At 43.5% G+C, this 26,395-nt stretch overlaps 2 protein-coding genes across 4 annotated transcripts in view; one reads left to right on the top strand and one right to left on the bottom strand.

The window, feature by feature from the left end:
- Positions 1–2,259: 2,259 nt before the first annotated feature.
- Positions 2,260–9,077, top strand: arxa (aristaless related homeobox a). Its single transcript, XM_034560214.1, has 5 exons — positions 2,260–2,676; positions 3,161–3,725; positions 5,074–5,119; positions 6,828–7,159; positions 7,848–9,077. Exons 1-5 carry the CDS (start codon positions 2,472–2,474, stop codon positions 8,113–8,115), a joined length of 1,416 nt encoding a protein of 471 aa, XP_034416105.1. The 5' UTR covers positions 2,260–2,471; the 3' UTR covers positions 8,116–9,077.
- A 4,404-nt stretch (positions 9,078–13,481) lies between these two features.
- The window catches only part of pola1 (polymerase (DNA directed), alpha 1), a 50,062-nt gene continuing 37,148 nt past the window's right edge, over positions 13,482–26,395 (bottom strand). For 2 of the 3 annotated variants that reach the window (XM_034560153.1, XM_034560154.1), the window contains exons 36-37: positions 21,574–21,670; positions 13,493–14,545 (exon numbers count right to left, since the gene is read on the bottom strand). In XM_034560153.1, coding sequence (XP_034416044.1) covers positions 14,406–14,545; positions 21,574–21,670 — 237 coding nt within the window. In that variant the 3' untranslated portion in view covers positions 13,493–14,405. Of the gene's footprint in view, positions 14,546–21,573; positions 21,671–26,395 lie in introns of all 3 variants that reach the window. The other variant, XM_034560155.1, reaches the window with a different exon arrangement.

Below are 26,395 nucleotides of genomic sequence, written 5' to 3'. Positions count from 1 at the left end.
GCTGACATGTCTTTTTTCCACAAGGTTAATAACAGTGTGCGGATAAATGAATCAAATTGTGGCCCCCAAATTACAGAGCAACTCTAAATACCCGGTCTGTATTACGCACGTCTGTTTGTGACCGCGCCGGAAAAGGCATAACATTTTATATTGTTATTACACTCATTACATTGATTTACCTGCAAATAAACAAGCTGGGAAGTTTGTGACAACCAAAAAGTTGCAGATGGATTGAATCCGACACCACTCCTGTCGTGTCAATGTGCAGTGCATCTGCCAATTGGTTACTTTAAATGCAGAGAACTCAATAATACTATTGACTTTGTATTGTCTATAGGCTTCATTTACACACAAAGGTGAATTAGAAATGCACTATTTCTACTTTTTCTGCAGATAGCGTCAGTGTTGGTTATATTTATATGAGGCTGTTGAAAAAATATATAAAAAAATAGTAGAAAACTAAGATAGATTGGTTTACCTGCAATAAATGAGCGCATGCACCTTAACTAAACAGATCAATGGCCCTCCTATTCCAGTTTCAATCACAAAGGGGTCATGCAGCTATCGCTTAAAGATAGAGAAAAGAGAGAGAAAAACGAATAACTTTTCTGGACATATATGTTATTGTTATTTTTCTTTAGCTGCTCTAGAAGAAGGAGAGACAGAGAGAGAGAGAGGGAGAGAGAGAGAGAGAGAGAGAGAGAGAGAGAGAGAGAGAGAAAATTGCAGCTTGCTGAAGTTTTTGGATTGAATTCTGAAAATGATCCTTTTAACAGTGATGGGCTCTGAGGCGAGTATAAGGGTCATGCCATTCACAGCGGGTTAAATAGACTTTCATTTAAAATTACATTCTCGATCCATCTCTCTATCTCTCCCCCTCTCCTCAGCGGAGTCCCTGCGTGCCACCCCGGCTCCCCGTGCAGCGTCTCATCACCGTCGCGCCACCCTCACTTTTATAAGTCAATCCACAACTCCAGCAAAGAGCAATTGGAGGCAGACAGACAGACATACAGATTATAATCATATCAACAATATATATTCCAAATGCTACAACCTGAAACACTGTTAGGCAACATTCGGACCCCAATGATATTCATATTTCTATGTGACTGAATCTCTGACATGCCCGTCATCGCAGGTGTTCTGAGGTTGAACAAAAACTCCGCGCCAGATTTTTTAAAATCTTGGCACAAGGATTCTAGAGTTTGTGTTTTATAGGCCTAAACGACAAAAAAAAACGAAAACAAATAATATTATAAATGTAGTGACTACACCAAAATCACCGCATAAAACAGGCCTATTCCTTTTATTCTCATTATTACATTATTCAATATTTGTGTTTATTATCATTGATATTATTACAAAACGCCTATTAAAATCTATCTACACAATGTCTTAGAAATATTATATTATTATCTTGATTATTACTGATTTCTAATAGTTTAAAAGCAATATAAATAACATCAAATAAAAGTGTGCCAATAAAGTATGGGACCTTCTGTGAATTATTAAAAGGGGTTACAACTTAAACAATTTAGAGCAATATTAACAGTTATAGATGTTAACACTTTACTATAATTATTAAATACTATTATTTACCTGTCTGTACATGGCTATTTGTACAGAGTAGGCCTTTTTCACAGCAGACATGTTGACAGTGAGCCATACACAGCATCATTCAGCCATCATTCATTTTACCAACTATGGTGCTGATTATTGTGGTTGCTACATTGTTGCACTTAATGTATTAAAACAGATGTGCTTAGATGCATCATTTTTTTCAATGTCTGCCGAAAACACCCTCGCAATATAAAATAATTGCATTGAAATAAATATGATTTCTGCTGGCCCCTCACACATAATCGTACACACATTTTCATTACATTGTCTTAAAACACAAACGCTTTTGTTACATTATCTGCCGAGTTCGTTCCGTGGAGGAAAAGTACTCCATGTCAGGTTTTGTTGCCTTGCCTCAAATTAACTTTAATCATAAAATATATAAAACAGCTCCAAGCCGTCTTTCTCCCCACATACACACGCACACACACACGCGCGCGAGCCAATCAGGTGGCTATAACAGCCTACACGTATGCTGAGTGAGCGCTCGGAGCGGAGAAGCGCCTGGCAGACCGGAGCTCAGCGGGAGGCAGCCAAACCGCTGTCTGTCATTAGCTGGGTGTGTGACACAGAAGCGATAGAGAGAGGGGGGGGGAGAGAGAGAGAGAGAGAAAGAGAGAGGGGGAGGGAGAGAGAGAGAGAGAGAGAGGAGGAGTGAACGTCCCGGTTCAAACAGACATCGGCCTGAGAGGAGAGAAGAAGAAGAAGAGAGCACCGGACTCAGAGAGAGAGAGGGGGAGAGAGAGAAAGAGAGAGAGAGTGAAAGAGAGAGAGCGCGCGAGCGAGCGAGAGAGAGAGAGAGAGAGAGAGAGAGGAGAGAGTGGAAGACTGACAGGCGTCACGGAAACTAGATGAACCGAAGAGTCGATATGAGCGGTCAGTTTGAGGAAGATATCCACGACCGGGGCGAGAGGAAGAGTAAATCCCCGACGCTGCTCTCCTCTTACTGCATAGACAGCATTCTGGGCCGCCGGAGTCCCTGTAAGGTCCGACTGATAGGGGCGCAAAGTTTGACGGGTCTGCCCGGCAGAGTGGAGCTCGACAAAACGGCTGACAGTAAGTTTTCTTTGAGCTGGAATTTAAAACAGATATAGCCTGTTGGTTGATTTGGGGGAGTTGTGTACGGGATGGACAATGTGGCAAAAATAGCTAGTGTAATCGAGCGTTCTGGGTTCGTGTGTGAGGTGCACTTATAACATGTTAATAAACGGAGTCGGGAGATCAGACATGTCGTTCAGTCCACGGCTTCCCTCTTTATTTATTTGTTCACCTCCTAAGTCCAGTTACTGTTCCTCTCTACGGCAACCCCAAAGGACATATCATCTCCAATAGCACATGAGACAGTCTGTTACACTAGTTTAATGCTGGAAGTCTGGAGTTAATGCGTGACGAGACAAAAGTTGTTTTTAATGTAGACCGCAGCTCAACACGTTTGACAAGGTCTACTAACAAAAATAAACTGTATTAAGAGGGAAATGTTTTCTTTGCTTAATTACTGCCATTGTTATTCGTTGTGTTGACATATTTGCTTCCTTCTCAGGGCCAACGAAAGACCCCCTTTCTCTGAGCGCTGACATGCACCTGCCACCCAAGCTCCGCCGGCTGTACGGAGCCGGGGGGAAGTACCTGCACGACCACGCGGAGACGCTGGAAAGGGAGCGGCTCCTCATGGAGCAAGCCAGCGACAGCCTCAAAATCAGCCACGCGCCGCAGGTGAGCATCAGCCGCAGCAAGTCCTACCGGGAGAACGCGTCGCTGAGCCGGGGAGAGGGCGACCAGAGCCCCGGGGAGGGCTCGGAGGACGGCAGCCTGGGACTGGTGGAGCTCGGCCCGTTGAAGTTCGAGGAGGAAGCAGGGAAGGAGGAGGAGAGCAGCGGGGACGCGGCCGCTCTGTCCCCGAAGGACGAGGAGAGGGAGAGCTTGAACGCCGGGGATGGGGACGTGAGGGACGGGGAGGACAGCGTGTGTCTGTCGGCGGGCAGTGACTCGGAGGAAGGAATGCTGAAACGGAAGCAGAGAAGATACAGGACTACCTTCACCAGTTACCAGCTGGAGGAGCTGGAGAGGGCTTTCCAGAAGACACACTACCCCGACGTCTTCACCAGGTAAGAACGATCTAAACTGCTTTTTTTTAAGTCTGAAAAAAATGTTGTGATCCTTAAAATATGTTTTTATTAATATTAGTATTATACACATTCTATATTATATGACTTAAAAAAGGCCTAAGAATTCAAATTGGCATGCATATAAACGTCAACAATAACACTAGTCCACAATAATTGTCTTGTATTTTTATTTTTATTATTACTATTATTATTATTATTATTATTATTATTATTATTATTATTATTATTGTGGCTATATACGTTTCAAATCCAAGAAACGCATTCAAACAGAAATCATTCAACGTGTTCTCTTAATATTCAATGGATGATCCATTTATTTTGAATTCAACATATTCCCAAACAATTTTCATATAATATATATTCCACACGATTTTAACTGTGCGGACCACGCCTCATAAAATGCACCAACAACAAACCCGTGCACTGTAGAAGTGAACACAATAGGCCTGCACGCGCTGACAACGGAGACATTATGTTATATTCATATACAGATGACAGCGGTGTTATTCTCAAGAGAAATCATTAACGACGCAGCTCTGGTTACCCTGGTAATGATACTGAATACAGTCTGCAAAAAAAGAAAGAAAGAAAATCACTCAGGGCCTGACCTCAAGCCCAAGGGCACGTGTACTTTTTTTTAAATACATGCTCTAACAGTAGAGCTTTTTAATGTGGGTTTCATCAGGGTTTTATGCCGTCTTACTTCAGAAAAAAAATATTATTAGGATCATTTTGTAGGGATTTTATATCTAAAACAAAATAAAAATCCATCAATAAAACGCCAAACCTATTTCTGCTCAATAAAGATGTTGATCATTGACACGTCCGCATGTTATGCCTGAAAGAAGGTTTTCTGATACAAGAACCTACATTTCGATTTTAGTGGGATTATTCATATTTTCCAATCGATTTACTTTAAGGCGACTTGTTGGTCTAATATACACTGCAAGCCCATCTTGCAGCTGAAGGGAGCGTCAATTGCTTCGTGGCAGGCTAGTTTAGATGTCATTATTTCAACCATTATGTCGTTACAGTGACAGGCCTGTTCTAAGGAAAATCTAACAATCACGAGGCCTATTTCTACCCATTCGTGACAGGGAAAATAGAATATATGGCTGTGGCGTCTTTCTGCAGACCATGCCAGGGAGGAGAAAAAAGAAAAAGAAATCAACCCTATTTTCGGTCGTCTATTGTTGACAGTGAACAACAGGAGGGGACAAAACAGCAATTCTACGATTCTTCCAAACAGTGGCATGTAACCTTGAATCTTCTCTTTCTTTCTGTCTCTCTGCCTCTTTCTCTTTCTTTTTTAAAATATTCTTTTCAGAGAAGAGCTCGCGATGCGTCTAGATCTTACCGAGGCCCGTGTCCAAGTAAGTGGCTCTCTTGTTTATCTTTATCTGAAAAGAAAAGCCTGTGACTAGTAAATCAAATAGGGGGAGGGGGGGGGGGGGCATCTCCTAATGTTTTATGTCTTCTATAAAATGCCCTGGTACACAGTGATGGATAATAACCGGTGATATGCGTCACTGATTGAGGATCAGCGATTACGGGCCAATTTGTGGCAGTAATTTATAACAGTAAAAAAAAGTGTTAAATGGCCCCAGTCGCTGCTTAGGGGAGGGTCTTTCCTGTTATTGAATGTTATTACACGCCAACGAGGGACGTTTTAGTGGCAATTAAGCCGACGCTGGCGATTCATAAAAAACTCACTTAGTGCAGGAGCAAACACTGTCTATGTTCCATGGGCCGAGATGGTGTTTGAATTCCCATCACAGGGGACGGAGAGGGGGCGAGGCCGAGATGTGTGCGTGAGTAAAAAGATGTGTGTAGGAATAAGATGGGGGGGGGGGGGGGGGGGGCAATGCTATTTGATTTCCCATTATGTGATTGCAATAGACCTGCATTGATCCGATGCTTTGCACTTGGGAGCGAATGAGAGACCATTAAAGGTGTTTGCTCCCAGCCCCCCCCCCCCCTCCCCCCCCTTCTACTTCGCCTCTCGCACTGAAAGCGTGGCTTGCATTTCGAAAGCTCGGGCTCATAACCAGAGAGACAGTTCAAACACGGTGGAAGCCCCGGGAGGTTATGGCCGACGGTAAAACAACAGATGTCTCTTTAGGGGCCGTAGGTGAACAAATCACTTAACGGGCGCCATCAGGAGGTGATAAAAACTCATAAATTCCCGAGGGGCTGTGTAATGCTAAACAGCCCTCTGGGAATAATGTTTGTGCGTGTGTGTGTGTGCGTGTACGTGTGTGTGTGTGCGTGTGTGTGTGCGTGTGTGTGTGTGTGTGTGTGTATGTGTGTGCAGTCCCTGTCGCTCAAGCCAGCTCATTCAATCACTTTCCTCATGTTGACATTTTGCTCATTGTGAGAGCCCCGTGCTTATGCAGTGCAAACTGTGCCCCAGTGGATGCGTGGGAAAGTTAAATACTCTCTTGGATGGAAGTCACTTGTTCTACATCTCTTAAGAATTTAATTTAAAGCACATTAATTGTTATTGGAGCCAGTTCAGCGATAATGTTCTGGATCTTTTGTTAACACGGCTCTTAATGATCTCTCCCCCACCCTGAAGCCAGTCTGCAGGGACAGGGGGTTTAATTAGACAAAGTAGATTTAAGACACTGTGAGCGGCAGGGTTCACCTTGCGTGTAATTACGATGACTTTACGCCTATTGGCCACCACCTGAAGTAGACAACTATTAGACTACACTGACACAACATTCAATGGAGACTAGTCATGTTAATTGCAATGGCACATTGCTGTAAGCAGGACAGGGAGTTATGGTTTTCATTATTTGTAGCATGAAAGTCATATAGTTGAGCACTATGAGCACCCTCTCCTGAGGAAATGCCTCATTATGCAGCAAAAAAGAAAAGGCCTATTTATGTATTGAGACAGCTGTTTTTTTTTTAACAACATGCAATCTGAACCTGTCTCCATCTTCCCAGAGTTAAGATGTATTTATTTATACTGCTGTTGTTTTCCTTCTTCCTGAAGAAAGATAATCAAGGGGAAATTACACAAGATATCTGTGCATATATTAATCTCTGTCATCCCTTCTGTCTGCCCTTTAGGTTTGGTTTCAGAACCGCAGGGCCAAGTGGAGGAAGCGCGAAAAGGCCGGGGTGCAGGCCCACCCGTCGGGCATGCCGTTCCCGGGCCCCCTTACAGCGGGACACCCTCTCAGCCACTACCTGGACGGGGGGCCCTTCCCCCCTCACCACCATCCTGCCCTCGAGTCCGCCTGGACAGCTGCTGCAGCTGCAGCCGCGGCCTTCCCGGGCCTGGCCCCTCAACACCACAACGGCTCTGCTCCACCACTGGCCACCCAACTCGGCCTGGGCACTTTCCTGGGCACGGCTGCCATGTTCCGCCACCCTGCCTTCATTGGACCCACTTTTGGCAGGTAAGCTGCACCCATGCACAGAGCTCCCTTGGACCTGATATGTTTTCTTGACACCTAACGTGTACAACTTACAATAAATGACTGCAGTTTTGCATCATGCAACTCTAATGACTGACGGTTGCAGTAACCCTCAGTCACACTGCATTAATGGTAATTCTCAGTGTCTGATTATGAATATGTTACACTGTTAACCATTCACAGTACTACGTAATCACTCTGTCAACTGTCCCCATAAATTAACTAAACGTGTGATGCTGCACGACAAGCTGTGAAGAGGTGTGACACGCATGCACATATGCCACAATTAGCTTCTCATTTGCTTTCATCCTCTCTATTATCCAGCACTGTTAGCCTTGTACTGTCCATGCTATCTTTATGTATTGAAAAAGCCAGCCTAAAACAGAACACTTAAAGCTATTGAAGTCAGTTGTTACAGACAACTGAAGTCAAACTGAACGGGAAAAAAATCCAGGGGAAATAAATACATCTGAGGGCTGTTGAAAGTCTTAATGAACAAGCATTGGTTTGCTTTTAAGCCAACACTTGAATTTAAGGAGCACAGAGATTTTTTTCCGTGGGAAATAAACCTTATATTCTATCTTGCAATGGATAATTTAAATTTGAACACTGACAAACATATTCAGCATCTATAAACGGTATAGACTGTGACATTTCTGTGTTCTTACAGGCTCTTCTCCGGTATGGGTCCCCTGTCCAGTGCTTCCACCGCTGCAGCTCTCCTCCGTCAGCCCGCCCCTCCTGTAGAGAACCTCTCCCACGCGGGCCCAGTCCTTCCTGACCCTTCCTCCTCTTCCTCCTCCCCCTCATCCGCAGCCGCAGCCGACCGCAGGGCCTCCAGTATCGCCGCGCTGCGCCTCAAGGCCAAGGAACACTCGGCTCAGCTTACCCAGCTTAACATCCTGCCTACTGGAACCGCAGGGAAGGAGGTGTGCTGAACACACAACACCAGCTCTAGGCCTCCCTGTCCCGGGCTTACATCCCATTCCATGACACCCTCGTCCCCCTCCTAAAACCCTTTCATACCTCTGGAGGCTGATGTCCTGATGTCCCCCTGTTCAACCATCCCTGTTACCCCACGTTTCCCCAACAAAATAGCACGACCAAATTCAAGAGCACTGGCTTCAAAAAGTGTTTGTGTGTGTGTGTGTATGTGTGTGTGTCTGCTATTGTTACACTCCATACACACAACTTTCTGAATTTACTGTTTACTTTCTGAACAGTCCAGAAAATTCCATATTTTCACTAAAAGAGCAATTACAATATTCTGAAAAGATGACATTAAAAAAAAGAAAATATTTCTTAATATGTCTTCACACTTTGACCATAAATGAAATCACAGTATCACACAGTATATGTAGATAGCTTTTTAAGACTGTGTGCCACACGCATACACAGCAAAAATACTAAATACACACAGTGCCAGTGGTGGAATGTAACAAAGTGTATTTACTCAAGTACTGTATTTGAGGTACTTGTACTTCAGTATTTCCATTTTATGCTAATTTTTACTTCACTACATTTCAGATTTGTAGTTTTTACTCTACATTGCATTCTGGATTTTACACACAACACACATGAAATTATAAAGAGTATTAAGAGTATTTTAAAAAGTAAAATATCCAGCAGACCAACTTCAACTGTGACATGCCACTTAAACATTAACGCATTAATTCAAATAATTCAGTAAATATACTTTGTTAATTCAGTGAGCAATGTCCCACATTTCTTCTGCATTGAACTTGTATATTTTGCTTCTCATTTTTCTGTATTTTAAATTTAGTAAAATTAATTCAAAAAGCATTACTCTACTTTTAATTAAGTATAGGATCTGTCATGGCGTGCCACACACACACACACACACACACACACACACACACGCACACACACGCACGCACGCACGCACACACTCGCACACACACACACACACACACACACACACACACACACGCACACACACGCACACACTCGCACACACGCACACACACGCACACACGGAAAGCTGAAGAACCACAGGGGAACCCAGACTTTCAGAAAGGATTCTTGTGCTACTTCAAATGTGGACAACTCGAGTGCACTGCTTAATCTGTATGCATTGATGTGGGCTGAGCCAGTCTGCGTCTATAATAAAGGCGAGATGGAGGAGCCCCCCCCCCCCCCTCTCCCCCCGCCGCCCCCCAGAACCAAAGGAAAACTGTCCATAGACCTTCCATAGCCTTCTCTACAAGCCTGACTCCTCTCATGCTCGCCTGTCCACCAGTCACACTCAGCAGCACCACTAGACATGTACATGTTAGAAATCTCTGAATCAAACCAGAGTTACTTGAGGTGGTTCCCAGCGCCAGATTTTCTGTAAATGTGCTGAAATTTGAGATCCCACCCCCACACACCTTTGATTATCACAGCAGTGGTAGTTTCTGCTGAGTCTGACTCCGGGACACCCGAGCAAAGGTGAGATCCGAGATGCGTCTTTAATGACCTAACTGTGTGGAAGAAAACTGTACATATTGTGTAAAAAGGGAAAAAAAGTACCACGAAAAAGGATGATTTTCAAAACAAGGTCGTGTAAATTTCAAGAGCCCGTGTTTTCATAATTTGCACTCGGTGTAGTGTTTAATGAATGTCGCCCTGTGTAGAATTTCACCTGTGTTTATGAATTATTAGGATTTTTAGATCATTATTTATGTCAACACTTTCCCCAGAGGACTTGAGTGAAGGACAGTTTTTTTTCTTCTCTTCCTTAAAAAGTGATTGTAATTTTCCTGGTTCACTAATGCTAATTTGAATAAATCACATTGGTAAAATGAGTTATCTTTATTTCAAATTCCTTTAGGACTGACATATAGGCCTAAACCAGGGGAAAATAAACAATGTGAAATAGAATACTATAGAACTATTAATAAAAGGTGTTATGAAGAAAATGTGTCTTCTGTCTTACATTGAATAATTTATCTCGCATGATACAAACTCTAAAGCGATTCATGTAACTGTTTTGAATAAATTACAATTATTACTAATAACGTTGTCCAACTACTGGGATATGTTAAATTAATACATCCGACTTCAGTAACAGGTTGTCGGATGTTCAACACGCCCGCTGAGGAGGATGGAAACCTTTTTCAAAGAGGAACTTATCGCTGCAGAGCGCAGACCGAGGCGCGCTGCTCCACCTGAATGAGAGAACATGCATTAGGTGTGTAATCCAGAGCGCTGCGTGCGTCTCCCCTCTTCAACGGAGTTGACAAAATACTGACCATATATTCATGAGCTTAATCCCCAACATGTGAAACGCGCGACAAAGGAGAGAGTTTTCAATTAGATCGCCCACTTTATCTGGGGGGGGGGGGGGGGGGGCTGCCACAAAACTTCCTCTAAACCCCTTTAAAGGCGTTAAATTGGTCTTAACATCTGTAATGCCACGTCGATGAAAGCGAGTCCCCTTTGTCATTAATGAAGTAACAAACCACTTCATCAAACGGCTTTCACACACACACCTCGGAGATTTAATTCCCCCCCCCCCCCCCCCCCCCTCCATTGGATCTCACGACTAATGCAGGACTATTAGAGCAATCAATGGTGATTCTCCTCCGTTTGACCCATCCATGGTGCTCGACCAAATCGCGTGAAATTACCCTGCGGATTAATGTAGTCCCTCTTTTTTTATTGTCTACATCTGTGAAAACCCTCCTCTTATTCCTTCGGCGGTCTTGTTTTACAGGTCTGCGGGTCCCATTACCGGTTAATGACTCAATTTAGTCAAAACAAGCAGGAATTAGATCCAATAAGGGAGCGATATTTCTGCACATGTAGTTATATTAATAAACACACACGCGCGCTCTCTCTCTCTCTCTCTCTCTCTCTCTCTCTCTCTCTCTCTCACGGACTCACACAGCTGCATAATGCAAAAAAGGGAGAAAAAAGAGAAAAAAAAGAAAAGAGAAAAAAAAAAAACAATTCCCCCCCGACCCAAACCATCCACGATGTGTGAGCTCCATGTTTTTTCTTCACTTCTAGTTCTTTAGCTCAAGCCCAGTGGAGCGTGTGTGGTTTTTTCCCTGTATGGCCCTATAGGGTTTTGATTAGATTGACCGGGGGAGTTTTTAATCTCATTGTGAATATAACTAATGAATGGCAAACCAATTTGTCCCTAATATTTGGGGAATGCCGGGAGGCGGATGACCTGCTGGCAGCGAGGCTTAAACTTTCTTTGCAGCGCAAAAAGGCGAGAAAATTGAAATGCTGTCGCAGGGCAATAGCTCTAGATTTATAAAGTCACACTTGTTGGATGTGTGCGCTTTCATTCAAGACAGGCCTGCCCTGAGGATTAGACCACGATGATTCTTATTGCATGAATGATCACGATAATGAATGTTGATATATGGAAGAAAATAAAAAGAGATGAATACGTTCCAATCATGTGGTGTTTAATCGAAAATTGGCTGCAAGAAGAAGAAGATCATCTCCATACTTCGGTGGACTGTGTTAACGCGCAGGCCGTTAATGCCCCTTCCTCCTCCTCCTCGCAGGTTAATCCAGGTGTCCAGAAAATGCCTGACTTCGTCCGGCCCATTTTCATCACCGCCGTTCTCCTCGTCCCAGCTGTTGGACTTGATTTGGCCCGTGATTTGGATTCTCCCAGGCCTCGTTTCTCCCACCACGACCCTGCCTGAGAGAATAGACCCAATCACTCCACAGCCTCAGCCGGATCAGTCCTCACTCAGTCCCCGGGAGAGGAGCTCTAAAAGGGGCTTTGATGAACACCCCCCTCCACCCACCCGCCCGCCACCTCTCTTACTCCCCTCCCTCCCCCCGAGGCGGAGAACCGGCCCCGATGAAAGACCTGAATAGCAGGGCCATGGCACTCCGCATCGCCCCTTAATTCCCCGTCTCTCTTGCTCTCATCCAATTAGCTCAGTGTATTAAGCGGTTTATCGTCTCATAACCGGCCTTTCAGCTCCAACAAGGGAGACACTTTGCAATAGGACCAGCTCTCCTTTTGACACCCTCTCTGGTGCTTGTATGTTCCACCGCGCTATGAATAACAGGGACAGAATAGGGGACTAATTCCCTCATCAAAGCCTACCTTGTCCATCGCTGGTCAAAACGACAAGCAATAAAGCTTAACGCCACAATACAATGAGACTTGTTCGACCTTATTAGCTTAGCTGGGTCGAATTAATGCAGGGACTCTATTTGACTGGGTTTGCTCCAAACTGGGAGGACAAAACGGGGCCCTCACTTAAACCTGCAGCCTGGTAGTGGGAATATCAGGCCTGTGGGCTGCGGTTGATTAAATCCAAAAACAGTCCAAGCAACTGTGGGAGAAGTAGCGGCGCTGATATGATTTAATAAATATGTAAAGTTATGAGCGATAGGCTGCAAATGCACTTTCTCTCACACACAACATGTTCTATCCATTGCGTAGTGAATCATGGTTTAAGTGTTCAGCCCACTTAAGGTTGCCTTCACAAGTCACAGTGGTTTGAAGTGATTTGTGAGGCGTGCAGTGTTTATGGAAATGCACACGGCAGGATGGAGTAAAAAAAAGAAAGAAGAAAGATCCCTCCACGGGATTAACACAAAGGAGAATTCTTGGATGAAAAAGGTGAAACACTTCATGTAGCGAGTTAGACTGAACTTGACGACAGCATACATACATATACATATACATATATATATATATATATATATATATACATATACATATATATATATATATATATTGCCTGTTATCAATATTATATTAATTATGTTGGCATCAATGTAATGAACCACCTTGATGTGACAGGTAATCAAGTCACTGGATTAGCCACACACAAACATCCCAGAGTTATTTTATTCATAAAAACACTTCTCATTTTCCACATTATACACTTTATAATAATACTGAAACAGAAAATGCCATTACCATAATATAGGATTTTATTTTATCTTAATTGTTCACTCCCATTTAGAAATAACTGAAATCCCATTTGAAATCAAGTAAAACTCTCAAAAATGATATTCTGTATTCATCTTTTTTAAACAATCCCTGTGACCGACACTTACTTACATAAACCTTCACTGTGACGAAGAAACATGTCGCCCTGTGCAACGTATGGCTCATTGCTGCGTTTTTGGTTTGGGCCTTCGAGGGATTTGCTGAGATTAAAAAATACATCAGATTTATGGTGTCAAATAAAGTGACGCTTGATTTTCGGAACGTGCGCAACCTGTAACAGGAAACATGAAGACTTCACGGGATATACCCCCACCCTCCACCCACACACACACCCCCACCCCCACACACTGCAATAACACAAGATTAACATCTTATCCATTGTTCTTTTTATTGAGGTTGCAGTATTAAAAAAGGTTCTCATCAATATCAAAATGCCTAATACAAAATATTCTGGTCATTACAACAACCCAAAAAAAAAATCATTACAACACACCCACTTGAGCAATACAAGTCGGATACATAGAAAATTACAGGCATTACAAAAAAAAAAAAAGAAAAACACAATCCGCACATTGGCGGGAGGGTAGAAGAAAAGGAACGAAATAGCATCAGTTAAACAGAAGCAGTGGAGGAGAATGAGATCAGCTGTTCGATACGGAGACAAAAGAGTGAGGGAGCAGTGCGTGTGGCCTCCCTCACCCCGTCACTCCCTGCATCCTCCTCACTACTTTCTTTCATCTTCTGATCTGACTGACACACACTCACTCACTCACTCACTCACTCACTCACTCACTCACTCACTCACTCACTCACTCAGGATGAATGGTGGTAATCAGAACAAGTGTCCGATTGCTACAGGCATCCAGTGGTCATAGTGGCCGGGGTCACTATCATTGGCTAATTAGCGGCTTTTGGAGTATACTTGCTGCTCTGAGGAGAAGTCATTTTTACACACACACACACACACACACAACTGTCATTTAGGTATGATTGCTACTCCTACCATACAGAGCCACTGTGATGGGGTCAAGAAATGGGTGTCTATCTGAAGAAACTGGAGAAGGGGAATGGTGTGATTGGGTTTTAAGTCAAATAACAAGCCCATTAGGTTCAGAGAAGACGATATCGGGTTTAGGAGGTCAAAGCCTAACATTCCCAACCCTTCTATATGTTCAGAAAAACAAAAAAAGAGTAAACAGATGTAGATGAATGTGCAAATGTCCCGCTTTGCGTCATATGTTGGAGCTTCCTGGCAGCTGTTGTCTTTAGAGATGTGTGCATGTTGTTTTACTTGAGGGAGGAGAATGCCTGGAAGAGTTTTGCCAGGTTAATCTCCGAGTAGCCACTGGTGGCCAAGGCTTTGTCCGGCACTTCCTTCAGCGTCCGATACACATCGATACTGTCTCTGCTCAACAGCTTTGCACGATCTGGAGGTGGAGGAAGAAATAAGGGTCATCATTGCCAGAGCTCAATGGAAGACCATTCAGTTCCTCAACTGCATCAAAGTCAATACCACAGGCCACTGAGACGTGTGCATTTCAAACTAGTGAACAACTCTCGCCCCATCCATCGCTATAATTAGGTTCTGCCGAGTCCTACCGGAGCCGAGCGCACACCGACTTTGTCTCGCCGCTAATAAACACTGAGGAGCGTTACACCCTTGACTGGAGATCCAACAGATCCAATGCTATCTGCAAGTAATGCCGGGACGGGCACGGCAGAATTGGACAGTCGGGTCGATGGCAGCGTGTGCGCACACACGCGCACACACACACACACACACACAGGATCATAAGATCGATAGAAAAGCCCAATGAGAGCATGTAGTCAATATCTCTTCCCTGTTATCCCTTCGGGTGGGACGTAATAAGGCCAGAGAGAAGACGGAGAGCTGCTATCGCAGGCCACCAAAACCAAAGCTTTACAATATTATACTGAGCGTCAAGTGTAGATGAAGTATCATAAAACCAAGTAATAACACACTATCACACCAACGCGTGCAGCAGGAATAATACTGTGATGACTGGAGTGGACACTGGTGAAGAAGCAGGAGAAAGTTTAGTTTCGTCTGCGACTGATCAGATTTTACAGCATTTATCTAGTTTTTGTCATATAGGACATGATTTGGTATTTTCTACCTGTTTAGGTTATATACAAAAAAAAAAAAAAATATATATACATATATATATATATATATATATACACATATATATATATATATATACATATATATATATATATACACATATATATATATATATATATATACACATATATATATATATATATATACATATATATATATATATATATACACATATATATATATATATACACATATACACACACTGTATGTAAACATAACCCTGAAAATCCCACCAATCAGTGGTTGCCAGCAGCACCCTGACAGTGTGCAAGTCTCTGTAGGACTCCAAGAGGGAGGAAAACATTTCTATTACATTTTTTTCAAATAAACAAACCAATGAAATCACTAGTTTGGTCAAAAAAATTGTTTTTTGACCAAAAAACTGTTTAAAAATTAACCGGTTGTTCCATCTCATCCTGAATGTTTGCAATTTGATTTTTTGGTCTTCTATGACAATAAAGTAGAGACTTTGGACTGTTGGGCACACAAAAAAAAAATCAATATGCAAATATAACCGTGTTCTTGGGAAATCGCAAAAGCCATTTTTCTCTAATCTGAATTTTTTTTAGACCAACATTTTAAGCAATTACTAGAGAGCATAATCTTTAGATGAATCTACTGATGCACCGATTGCAATTTACTGGGCAGTCTGACCTGCCGAGTAAGATTTTTGACAATTTTGATTTTTTCCTCAAGAATTATAATTGACAGCAAGTTTCCAAAAAGATTTCCTTCACCACCATCCCGAAAGATAACTTCAACCGTCCTGAAGTCAATGTAAACCAATCACAAATTCTAAACATTATCCTTTGTTATCATCTATAGTGGTAAAACACACAATTCAAATGAATTAGGAAGTCATTTACTGTATATTCTATAGAAATAAAACAATATTGCTTTGCTAAAAGGAGCTTGAACGCATCATAAACTAGCCTTTAATGTAATCTCGATTACTACGAGCAGATGCATGAGTATGAATGACAATATAATAACAAGTTAGTTGTTCCAAAATGTTTTTAAGGTTGTTTCTCCGTGGCTTATTTTGGATTTGAAGATAAATTGCGATCTGAGAAACGTCCACACCGACGTCGCACCTGCTCTCCATTTGTGTTTGGATGTGACTGTGCTGGTTGTGTGACGTCGTTAACCTCTCATCCGCTCAAACATGAATACGAGACTGATCAGCGGTCATTGCCGATCAGCTGAAAACCGGCCGGTGCATCTCTAGATTAATTGATAATTAGCAGCAACATCGCTGTTAGCAACACTTCCATAAAAGTTATGGAACAATCATCATAGTTCACACACACACACACACACACACACACACACACAGTCCATATGGCCGGTTGTCATGTCCTCGCCATCTCCACAGCCCTATCTCCTGTCTCGTCTTTCCTGCCTGCTGCATTAGTGGCTGCTGGATAAATACCAGCCCACTGACTGTCCGAGGGAACAAAGGTTAGACACACAGATCAACAGTGAGGCAGAGACACAGACACACACTAAAAGAACATGCACACAGACGATTGATGGTAGTTAAACACTTAAAAAGCACACTAACTCACAGTCATGGCGACTAAAAAACATCCACGTGACAAACAGTAATCACACACACACACACACACAGAGAAGATGGTGTGGTTGACTTAAACGCTAGCAGCAACTATTACCAGATAATCCTCATTTTTGGCAAGGACAGGGATGGAGGGAGAGAAGGGGAGAGGAGAGGCAAACTATTCTATTTATCTGGGGAATAGAAGCGGGGTGATGATGCATGATCAAGCGAAAGCAATCATGTCATCATTTCTGAAAGGTAGGAGAAAATAATTCTCCCCCTCCTCTCCTCCCTTCCTCATTCCTTTCTCTGGTCCACCTCAATCACTGTGTGGCGGACAGATAAAAGAATGATTTAAGAGTCACAGAGAGGAAAAGAACGAGGGAGAGACCTAGCTGCAAGTCGGAGCGCAGTGGGGAGTGCAGTTCAAATAAATAGCCTCCCTTAAAAGAGCGAGTGTGAGGCGGAAGGGGAGAAGAGAGGGGAGACGGCGTGGCTGGGAAGGCCGAGGACGTGAAAGAAAAAGGAGCGACGTGGAAATAACGAGAGAAAGAGGACGACTGCAATGAAAGATGGAATATGACGAAGGAATCGAAAGCATACTGTGGACACCAACGCCGCTTCAGATCCCACAAACCCTCGCCTAATTGATTTCATTACACATCATCTCCCCCTTCCTCACACACACATTCACGTGGATTCCGACACCGACACACACAAACACGCACACACAGTGAGTGTATCAGGGGTTATCTTTGCTCTAACTAGGTGTTGTCACACACTCGCACATACTCTGGTGGTGCTGGGCACGAGTAGATCGGGGCTCTGCACGCTCTAACTAGGTGTAAATACAATAACAAGCCTGTAATTAAGTGAGCATGATGAAGTTAATGGAGATCGGCCATTCCGTCGGCCGCCTCTATGAATATTCTATTAGGCTGGTGGCGACGGGCAGCTGGAATAGCAGTTAATTTAATCACCACTCGGAGCACAGGGAAACTTCTTTGTGTGAGTGTAATTGCACAGAATGAATAATTGATTTGACAATCGCACCCGTGGATTTTGCCACCCCGCTTTGTATCGCCGGAGAAAGGGAGGGGAGGGTGGAAGATGGAGAGAGAGAGAGAAAGAGAGAGCGAGAGAGGGGGGAAGAAAATCGAGAAGGAAAGGAGGAGAAGAGAAAGAAGGTAGCGAGCGAGAGGAAGAGGAGTGGGAGGGTAGAAACGCAGAGTGCTGAGAGGTGGCAGGGAAGCTGTCGGTAAATGGATCATTAGAAAAGCGCAGCTCAAGGACAATTTATATTTTATCAATGCGGCAAAATTACATTATTGCTCACACACGCAATCATACTGCCCACACTCAAGATTGAGACCTGGGGGGGGGGGGGAATAGGGAGGGAGGGAAGATAAAAAAGATGGAGCAAGGGAGACCGAGAAATGAAAAGTGACATGAAATGATTTGAAAGTCATTGATACGGGAAGTTCCCATGCTTTTTTTTTCATAGTGTGTGCGCGCCTCTGTGTGTGTGTGTGTATATAATCTATTAGAGATCTCCCGCAGCGGTTGAAATTACCTCCATGTTTTACTCAGTTGCAGCAATCAGGCACAAAAATGCAATATACATGTAGATAAGACAGGCTTGCGAATGTGCACACAAACTCTGCGCGCGCGCGTGCGCGCGCGCACACACACACACACACACACACACACACACACACACACACACACACACACACACACACACACACACACACACACACACACACACACACACACACACACACACACACACACACACACACACACACACACACACACACACACACACACACACACACACACACACACACACACACACACACACACACACACACACACAATTTCTCTTTAATGTGCATGTTCAGATGTAAACATCTGTGCACAATATGGCTGTACAGGCACTACAGAACATTAGAACAGACTTCCAACTTTGAGTCAAGTAAACAAAAGCTATGCGAACATTTAGGGATGAGGCTGTTCATGTTCTATTTTTTGATTGTCAATTAATTCAAATGAAAAGATAAGACCAACGTGTTATTTGTCTGTGAATACTTAAAGAATTCCGTACTTGATGACAAATACGCAGACCAAAAGAACCACACCGAGAACAGGGAGTTGGCTCGGACCGGAGCAGAAACTAATTCTGGAGGGGTACATTGATTACATTCATCACCGTCACCTCCAAGAAGACCCCACAACAATATTAGGGGTTGAATGTGTTGGCAAATGTCTTCAGGTGTACAGTACATGCACAGACCCCACAGGGACAACACAACAGTAGAGTTGTACGTCTCCTCCCTATAATCTGAGCCGTGTGGCCCCTGGGTGTGTAATGCAGTAATATGGGGTATTACTGCCCCAGGACTGCGGGAGAATGCCTTAAACCTATGTGTTATAGCAGCATGAGTGTGTGTATACATGCATCCGTCAGCATTTGATGCAAGCAGTGTGTTGGACATTTGGTGGAGACACTGGTTTGTCAGTGTTGCCAGACAAGATGAACTGATATTGTCACACAAATTGTAAAACTTTATCGACAACCCAGGGACCCAGATGTGCCATAAATACAACCTCCTGGCTGGATAACAAACAGCCCTGCTATACTATGGGTACAAGTAGAACTTCTGTGGCTGTCACTGTGATACCAAGTCAGCGGAAACCTGTTGAGAAAGTAAACTGGGGTAGTGCTGGGCATGCTGGGTACCGGCAGAGAAAGTAGATGTCTTGTGTTTAGGAAACCAAACAATTAAACAGGAAGGGTGATGATTTGATGGACTGGCAGCTCAGGGAACAGAGGAAAGTAGTCTCTTCTCATCTGACAGAGCCAGAATCAATTAAACATGGCGGTGTCTGGATGTGGTGTAGTGGTTAAAAACTCACAGCTGGTGGCAAACCCACCGCTCCAGAACCTCCTGTACTGTGTGTCCCACATCTGTGGACCTTTGTAGTCCACAAAGACACTTTTCTTCCCCATAAAACAAATGTATATACTATTAATAAGCTTCGGTACTGGGTGTGTGATTTTTTTTTACATTAGACATTGTAAATAAGTGTGATAGTGTACCTGGGTTTTCTTTTTTACCCCAAGAAAGTGACTAAACCAACAAATCTGTAAATAAATCACTTGGCCTGGAACAACGTGTCTTCAATAGACATTACTATATTTTGAGGAAACCATTGATGACCAACGGTTAACACTTAAGTATTCGAAGTGTGTCTGATCTTGGAACAGTAAGTGGACATGTGTGAATTGTCTGATTCCTGGTGAAAGGCATTGATCTGGTGTCAGCGAACCACAAAATGCTCCGCAGCCGTGGATACTGAACACTACCTTCTACATGTACAGTAAAATGTGAGCACATGTTTCCAACGCTTCAGCACAGCAGTAAAGAATGCACTCGATTGTATTGTGAGGTACGATATGAGACTCAGAATGGAAAACACTGCAGAGCACAAGAAAATAAAGAAAGGAGGAAGCCAAAGAATTGATTGGCGATTACTTCTTGCATTTGGGCAAAGACAGAAATAAAAGAAAGCAACACTGGAGGCTATAATCATGTTAGTACTCCTTTCCTTCCCCCCTCCTCGTCTCCACTAGTCCAATCCCTACATTTCAGCTCCCTCCATCTTCTGAGTGGTCATCTGTTGATTACACGTTATATTTACCTCTGCTGTCTCACTCTTTCGCTGCCTCGCTCAGGTTCTGACTGGCGCACACACTCGCCAAATTTAGGCATACATACATAAATAAGATACATACATAAATATTAAATCAAATAAATAAATCACTCGGCCCGGCGGCCCTTTCTAATCAAGTGACGTCAATCAGGGAGAACTATGGGTAAAGAGGCCGTGGGGCTGACGCCTACTGAGCGCGCCCAGAGCGCTGGAGTAGCGTCTATTTGAGTCCAAGGGGGGAAATATACGCTCCATGTCCCATTATAGGAGAAGGGCTATCCTTTCGTCAGCGCGCCCATTACTCCCCCTATCATTTCCCCAAATCTAAAACCTGTTTTCAATCAACACAGCCAAACGAGTGCCTGTCCAAGAGAGGGAGAGAGAGAGAGAAAGGAGGGAGAGAGAGCAAAGGAGAGAAAGCAGTAGATGGACAGTGAGGGTAAGGGCAGAGGCAGAGCGATGGAGGGCTCTTTCCTTCTTTCTTCCAGTGATTGGAGCGTTTTGCATTCTGTATGTGATTGAACCCGTCTCCTAAATTAGGGCTGTCGACTCGACGAGCTGAATGTCCATAACCCCCTTCCCCATAGCCAATGCCCATGCTCTGCTACTCTCATGTGTGTGTGTGTGTGTGTGTGTGTGTGTGTGTGTGTGTGTGTGTGTGTGTGTGCGTGTGTGTCACATCATTGGTGAATTCTATAAGTGTAGCCTGGGTAAAAGGTTTACGTTGAGCCATTGATTGCTAATGCTATGTTGTATGTGTATTTATGAGGAAGCATTGTTAGGACGTCAAAATTCAAACTTCAATAGCCTTGATCGTAGCTTGATTTCAGTCCCAAATGCGGTACTGCACAATAATAATAAAAATGTTTTAAAAAACAGGCCTGTTTTCACAACTAGTTTGAGAAACTTTAGAAATGAATCCTGAAAAAAATAGAAAAATACTTTTAAAAGTTAGGTCTAAGACGCTAAGTGCAGCAACAAGCAACATGTGTGTGTGTGTGTGTGCGCGTGTGTTTGTTTGTGCACGGTCTTACTTCTCTCATCACCCGATGGCAGTTTGGCAGCCGCTTGGTCCCAGTCAAAGATGAACCTGTAGAAGCAGAGCTGGTTGTACAGGGCCTTCTCGGAGTACTGGAGAGAACACACAGACACACACAGACACACACAGACACACACAAGGATTAAACATTGGTGCTGCAGCAACATGTGGGGACATCCAAGTATCGGATCTGTATCAAAGAACCACTATACATACAGTATATTATACATACATATAATATAACCATATTAAAATAAGGAGTTAGAGCTGAAACGATTTGTCCCTTAAACAGAAAATTATTAAATAATGAAAATAATCTTAAATTGCAGCCCTAAATGTGTGTTAATAACAGAATGCTTTTTATGTTCTTCCAATTCTGCTGACATGGTGTGAAAGCAGGATTAATCTCTTCTCAAACTCTCTTTGACCTCGTTTAACAAAACACACACAGCTATGTTACAATGTGATGGATACAGGTAACTCATCAGCAATGCTAATATTCCATTTACTTCATGTGTGTATATGCAGGTTACGAATTCCCATCATTTTAGTCTTATAAAAGCGGATATTGGAGATCATGACAGGGCAACACATTAATAAACCCCCATTTACCAGTTTGAGAAACAGGTAGACTGAACGTGACGACAACATGCGCACTCGGCTCATACGAGTATCCCTCCCTGAAAATATCTCCCTTCCTCTGTGTGACACAGTACAGCAAGAAAACAAATTTGCTTGCTTTGTTAATCTCCACTGCAATTAACTGGAGCAACACGACAGCCTGCCAGAGAGGGGGGGGGGGGGGGGGGGGGGGGGGGAGAGGAAGAGCAAGACAGAGGTAGGAGCGAAAGAGAGGAGGAAAAAAGAGAGAGAGCAAAAGGGTAAAGATACAGACTGAAGTGAGAGACTGAGACAGTGAGGAAGAGAGAGAGAAAGAAAAGAGGGGATCAGGCCTGAAATACCCTCCCTCATAATAGTTTGTTGTGATAAGCCATTGTGAGAGAGGCATGCGAACAGCCGAGGCTGTCAATTTGATTAGCCATTATACTGCATGTTTAATTGCAGTTATTGGCTCGTCATTTCCCCGCTACGCTGGAGAGGGCACGCTAAGCCCCGACCCCACACTGCCATCAGGTGTGCGCCGAGTGCTTTATTATTATCACCAGGAAGAATCCCTGACAACTCCTGTGTGTCAGTATCTGTGTGTGTGTGTGTGTGTGTGTGTGAGAGAGTGAAGTGAGTTTGTGTGTGCCCATTATGCCTGCCAACCGGCAATGTGCGTAATTGTAATTTCAGTTTTCACTGCTGTGGCGTAATCAAGTGGCAAGAGAATCTAATGCAACTAAAGGCAAACTATGTGAAAATGTGTGTGTGTGTGTGTATACATGCGTTTAATGGCTTTCTATGGCTGCCCACATGGCACATACAGCTGTTGAACGTTGATACACTGCCTAGTTAACAACCTAGCCATGCACATCCCATAATAAAGCCTCGGTTACGGTTGCCAAGGTTGAACAAGCTTGATCGGCCCAAACACTGCTTGCCAGTTCTTCCTCTTGACAATAAAACACTCAGAACACACACACGGTCACATTCAGACAATATAATGCTGATTGTGGGCGGGCCAGTCGGTGCATACTGATTGACTGACAGGTGTCAGAAAGGCGTGTCTAAAATGTTACAGGGTTGTTATTGAATTTAGAGCCCCTCAACCCCACCTCACTCTCTCTCTCACACACATTGCAACGCACACACACACACACACACACACACACACACACGCACACACACGCCTACCTTGTCATTCAGCTCGGTGCTTTGTTCCTGCACTGACACCATTTCAATTTGCTCCACAAATCTGCAGCATTTTCAGCCTGACTGCCTAAGGAGCAAACCAGCTGTGAAATTGCCTCTCTCCTGGGAGCGTAGGACCCCCCCCAGCCCCCACCTCGTACCCCTTTGCCTCCCTTTTCCCCTACTGACTCCCCCACCCCAACACACATATACACATCCTGGGCGCATGTACATGTACACACACACATACACACACAGTTACACAGTTAAACCAAAAGGAAGAGGGGAAATGTGTATAGAGTTAGAAAGAGAATGGAGACAGGATGGAAAGAATAATGAAGGGGGAAAAAAATATGAAAAAAAAGAAGGACAAACTGATCCAAATCACAGAGCAACAGCCTAAACTGCACACACAATGAAACGAGCACTCAAGACATCCCAAGAGTCTTAAAAACAGCGCTCTCCATCTTTTAGGGGACACGCACACACACACACACGACCTCCAAAGAACTTTTGCGCTTTACACTCTCGCTCAAGTCCACCAGTAAAGCAGTTAATGAAAAGGTAGTCAGTCAGACAATATTTGCCACTGTGTGTTTGTGCGAGAGGGAAGACGGTATAAAAACAAACTGTTAATATTGGATGGAAAGTGCGCAAGCTGCTAGAAAAAATCACAGCCATTAAATACCTTGACACGGATAAAGCTTAGAGGAAAATATCGCAGCAACAGTGACACAAACAAGGCCTCAGCGTCTCACACTTTCTCTTCTCCAGCTTAGCTGCAAACACACGTTGTAAATACTGAAGCTACGATATCCAAGCCCATACACAACTGCAGCTGCAGAAAGAGAGAGGGAGTGAGACAGGGAGGGCGGCGGAGAGAAACAAACATACATTTTCCCTCAGCTGTGAGGCCACACGGCTTTAAAACTCTTGAGCTTTTTAGATGCTATGAACGTTATTGCCGGTTGTGGTAATCACGCCGATCAGCTTCACAAGACACCATAATGAGTCAATATATGTAAATCTTTACTAGGCAAACACGGCGGGAAACAAAAGGCATTTAACTGGTGCTCTCGCCCGCAAGCCTCCAACGATTCAGCACCGGTAATTTCTCCCCATTGAAAGGCATAATTGCCTGCTATTTGAAGATATTCATGCTCAATTTTTGAAATTAATTTCAATTGGAGGGAAATGCAGAAATGTCAGCTCCAGTGAAAGGGATTTGATTTCAATTATCCTCGCTCAAAGGACTGTGATTTCCAAATACACTTAAGCAAAATTATGACAAGAATTTTTGTTCGGCAAAATTCAGTGTTTAAAGAGCGATTAGGCGATAATGGGGCAGCTTTGAGCCGGCAGTGAATGCAGCCGTCTCCCTCTGAAAGGCACTCAATTATCTCTGATTGCTCCCGCTATAATGTATCAAATAGAGATACCTGCTATTGCCGTAATTTGTGTGAAAATTAACATGCTGCAATTTCCACTAGAGGGAAAAAGGGAGCTCTAATGGGCGCCTGAGCGTACATCAATAAAACGAGGGGAGAAAAAGAGAGCGACAGAAAGGGAGGGTGAGAGGAGGAGAGAAAGAGCAAGCTAAGAGAAAATGAGTGTAAGAGCTAAAGAGGGAGAGAGAATGAAAAGAAAGGATCACAGGAAGAAAGCATTGAATAAAAGGGGGAAAGAAAAGGAAAGTCAGGACAGAGATTTCAGACACGGTGAGAAAAAATAGCCTGTTTGAGTTAAGCATCGTGGAGGGAGGGAGTGATGAAGAGCTAGAGAGAAAGAGAAAGAAATTTAATTTACTGAAAATATTACAAATTGCACCTGTGCATAACTCCCCCAAATTACCAACCAATCAAGGCAGAGTGCCTATTACTCTCCCATTACATGGAGATCAGATCACGCTCTGAATCTGTGTCCAGAGAGGGAGGAGGGAGTAAAAAGGAAGAACCAGAGTGAGAGAGACGGATGGAGGGAGGAGAAGAGAGAGGCAGCACCCACAGCGATGGTAAATGTACCACGATGCAACAGAGACACGGGAACACAGAGTCACAAACAAGACACTCGTTTACAAAAGGTCTGGCACAAACAAGTGTTTTTAGCGTTGCATACACAAAAGAAGCAACTGTTCATCTTTCTGGCTGGCACTGATATTAGCTTGAGTGATCCATCTAAATGCACAGAAATATGATGGAGCTTCCAACAACAACATTGAAAAAAAACCTCAGTGGGAAATTGTGGATGCCTCATCTTGCCTCGTTGTTTGAGCACAGACGATCTACCACCAGCTCAAACAGACATGAATGGCCTCTTGAGTACTTTGCATAATTGGCAGCAATTTAATTTGTAAGCTGCTGGGCTATTAATCTCCAGGCACTGGCTTGATTTCGAACACTGTTACCTAATACTGAGAAGGCAGTGTTGGCCTAATATGAAGGAAAATCTCTCTCCCCAGAGAGGTCAGATAATAAGGGTGAGCAACACGTATTAGGGTTTAAATATCTTGCTGAAGTGCAGCAGGGCAGATGCTTGCTGTATCGTTAGGTAGCAGCCCTTTTTGTTATCACAGCATTTAAAGAGTGCCAGTATAAATATTAAAGACTAGTTCAGACGAAGGAAAGAGGGTATTGCGCAATGAACAGATGGAAATACCCTAAAGGCAAATGTGGAATTTTGGGCAAAATGAGAAGAAAAAAAAGGACTTAAATATGTAAGCAAAGTATCATTATTATTATTATTATTATTCAGACCAGATGCAGCTGGAATACAATAAAAGATAAGAAAAAACAAGTGTGTTGTCAAGTCTGTGCAACATGAACATAGTATTTTTAGCGAACACTGGTGGAGAATGATAACCAAAGGGTCAATCAGGACACCACAGAAGAGCCTTCTAAATTCTTGCTCAGGCTTCCAACATGATTTATGTCAGTGCTTAACATTATGCTTTCTATTTTTGCAAACTGATTTTTACAACACGCTCTAGTAACAGGAAAACAGTGTCTACATTGCAGGCCACCTGT

This window comes from Cyclopterus lumpus, chromosome 20 (assembly GCF_009769545.1).
Source record: "Cyclopterus lumpus isolate fCycLum1 chromosome 20, fCycLum1.pri, whole genome shotgun sequence".
NCBI lineage: Eukaryota > Metazoa > Chordata > Actinopteri > Perciformes > Cyclopteridae > Cyclopterus > Cyclopterus lumpus.
The sequence above is the reverse complement of the archived record's forward strand: the minus strand, read 5'-3'. Positions and strand labels throughout refer to the sequence as shown.

Bases quoted from the DNA above. Each gene is read 5' to 3' on its own strand.
- arxa (XM_034560214.1), top strand. From the start codon at position 2,472: ATGAACCGAAGAGTCGATATGAGCGGTCAGTTTGAGGAAGATATCCAC. The intron at 2,677-3,160 runs GTAAGTTTTCTT...CTTCCTTCTCAG, and splicing joins GCTCGACAAAACGGCTGACA to GGCCAACGAAAGACCCCCTT. The intron at 7,160-7,847 runs GTAAGCTGCACC...GTGTTCTTACAG, and splicing joins ATTGGACCCACTTTTGGCAG to GCTCTTCTCCGGTATGGGTC.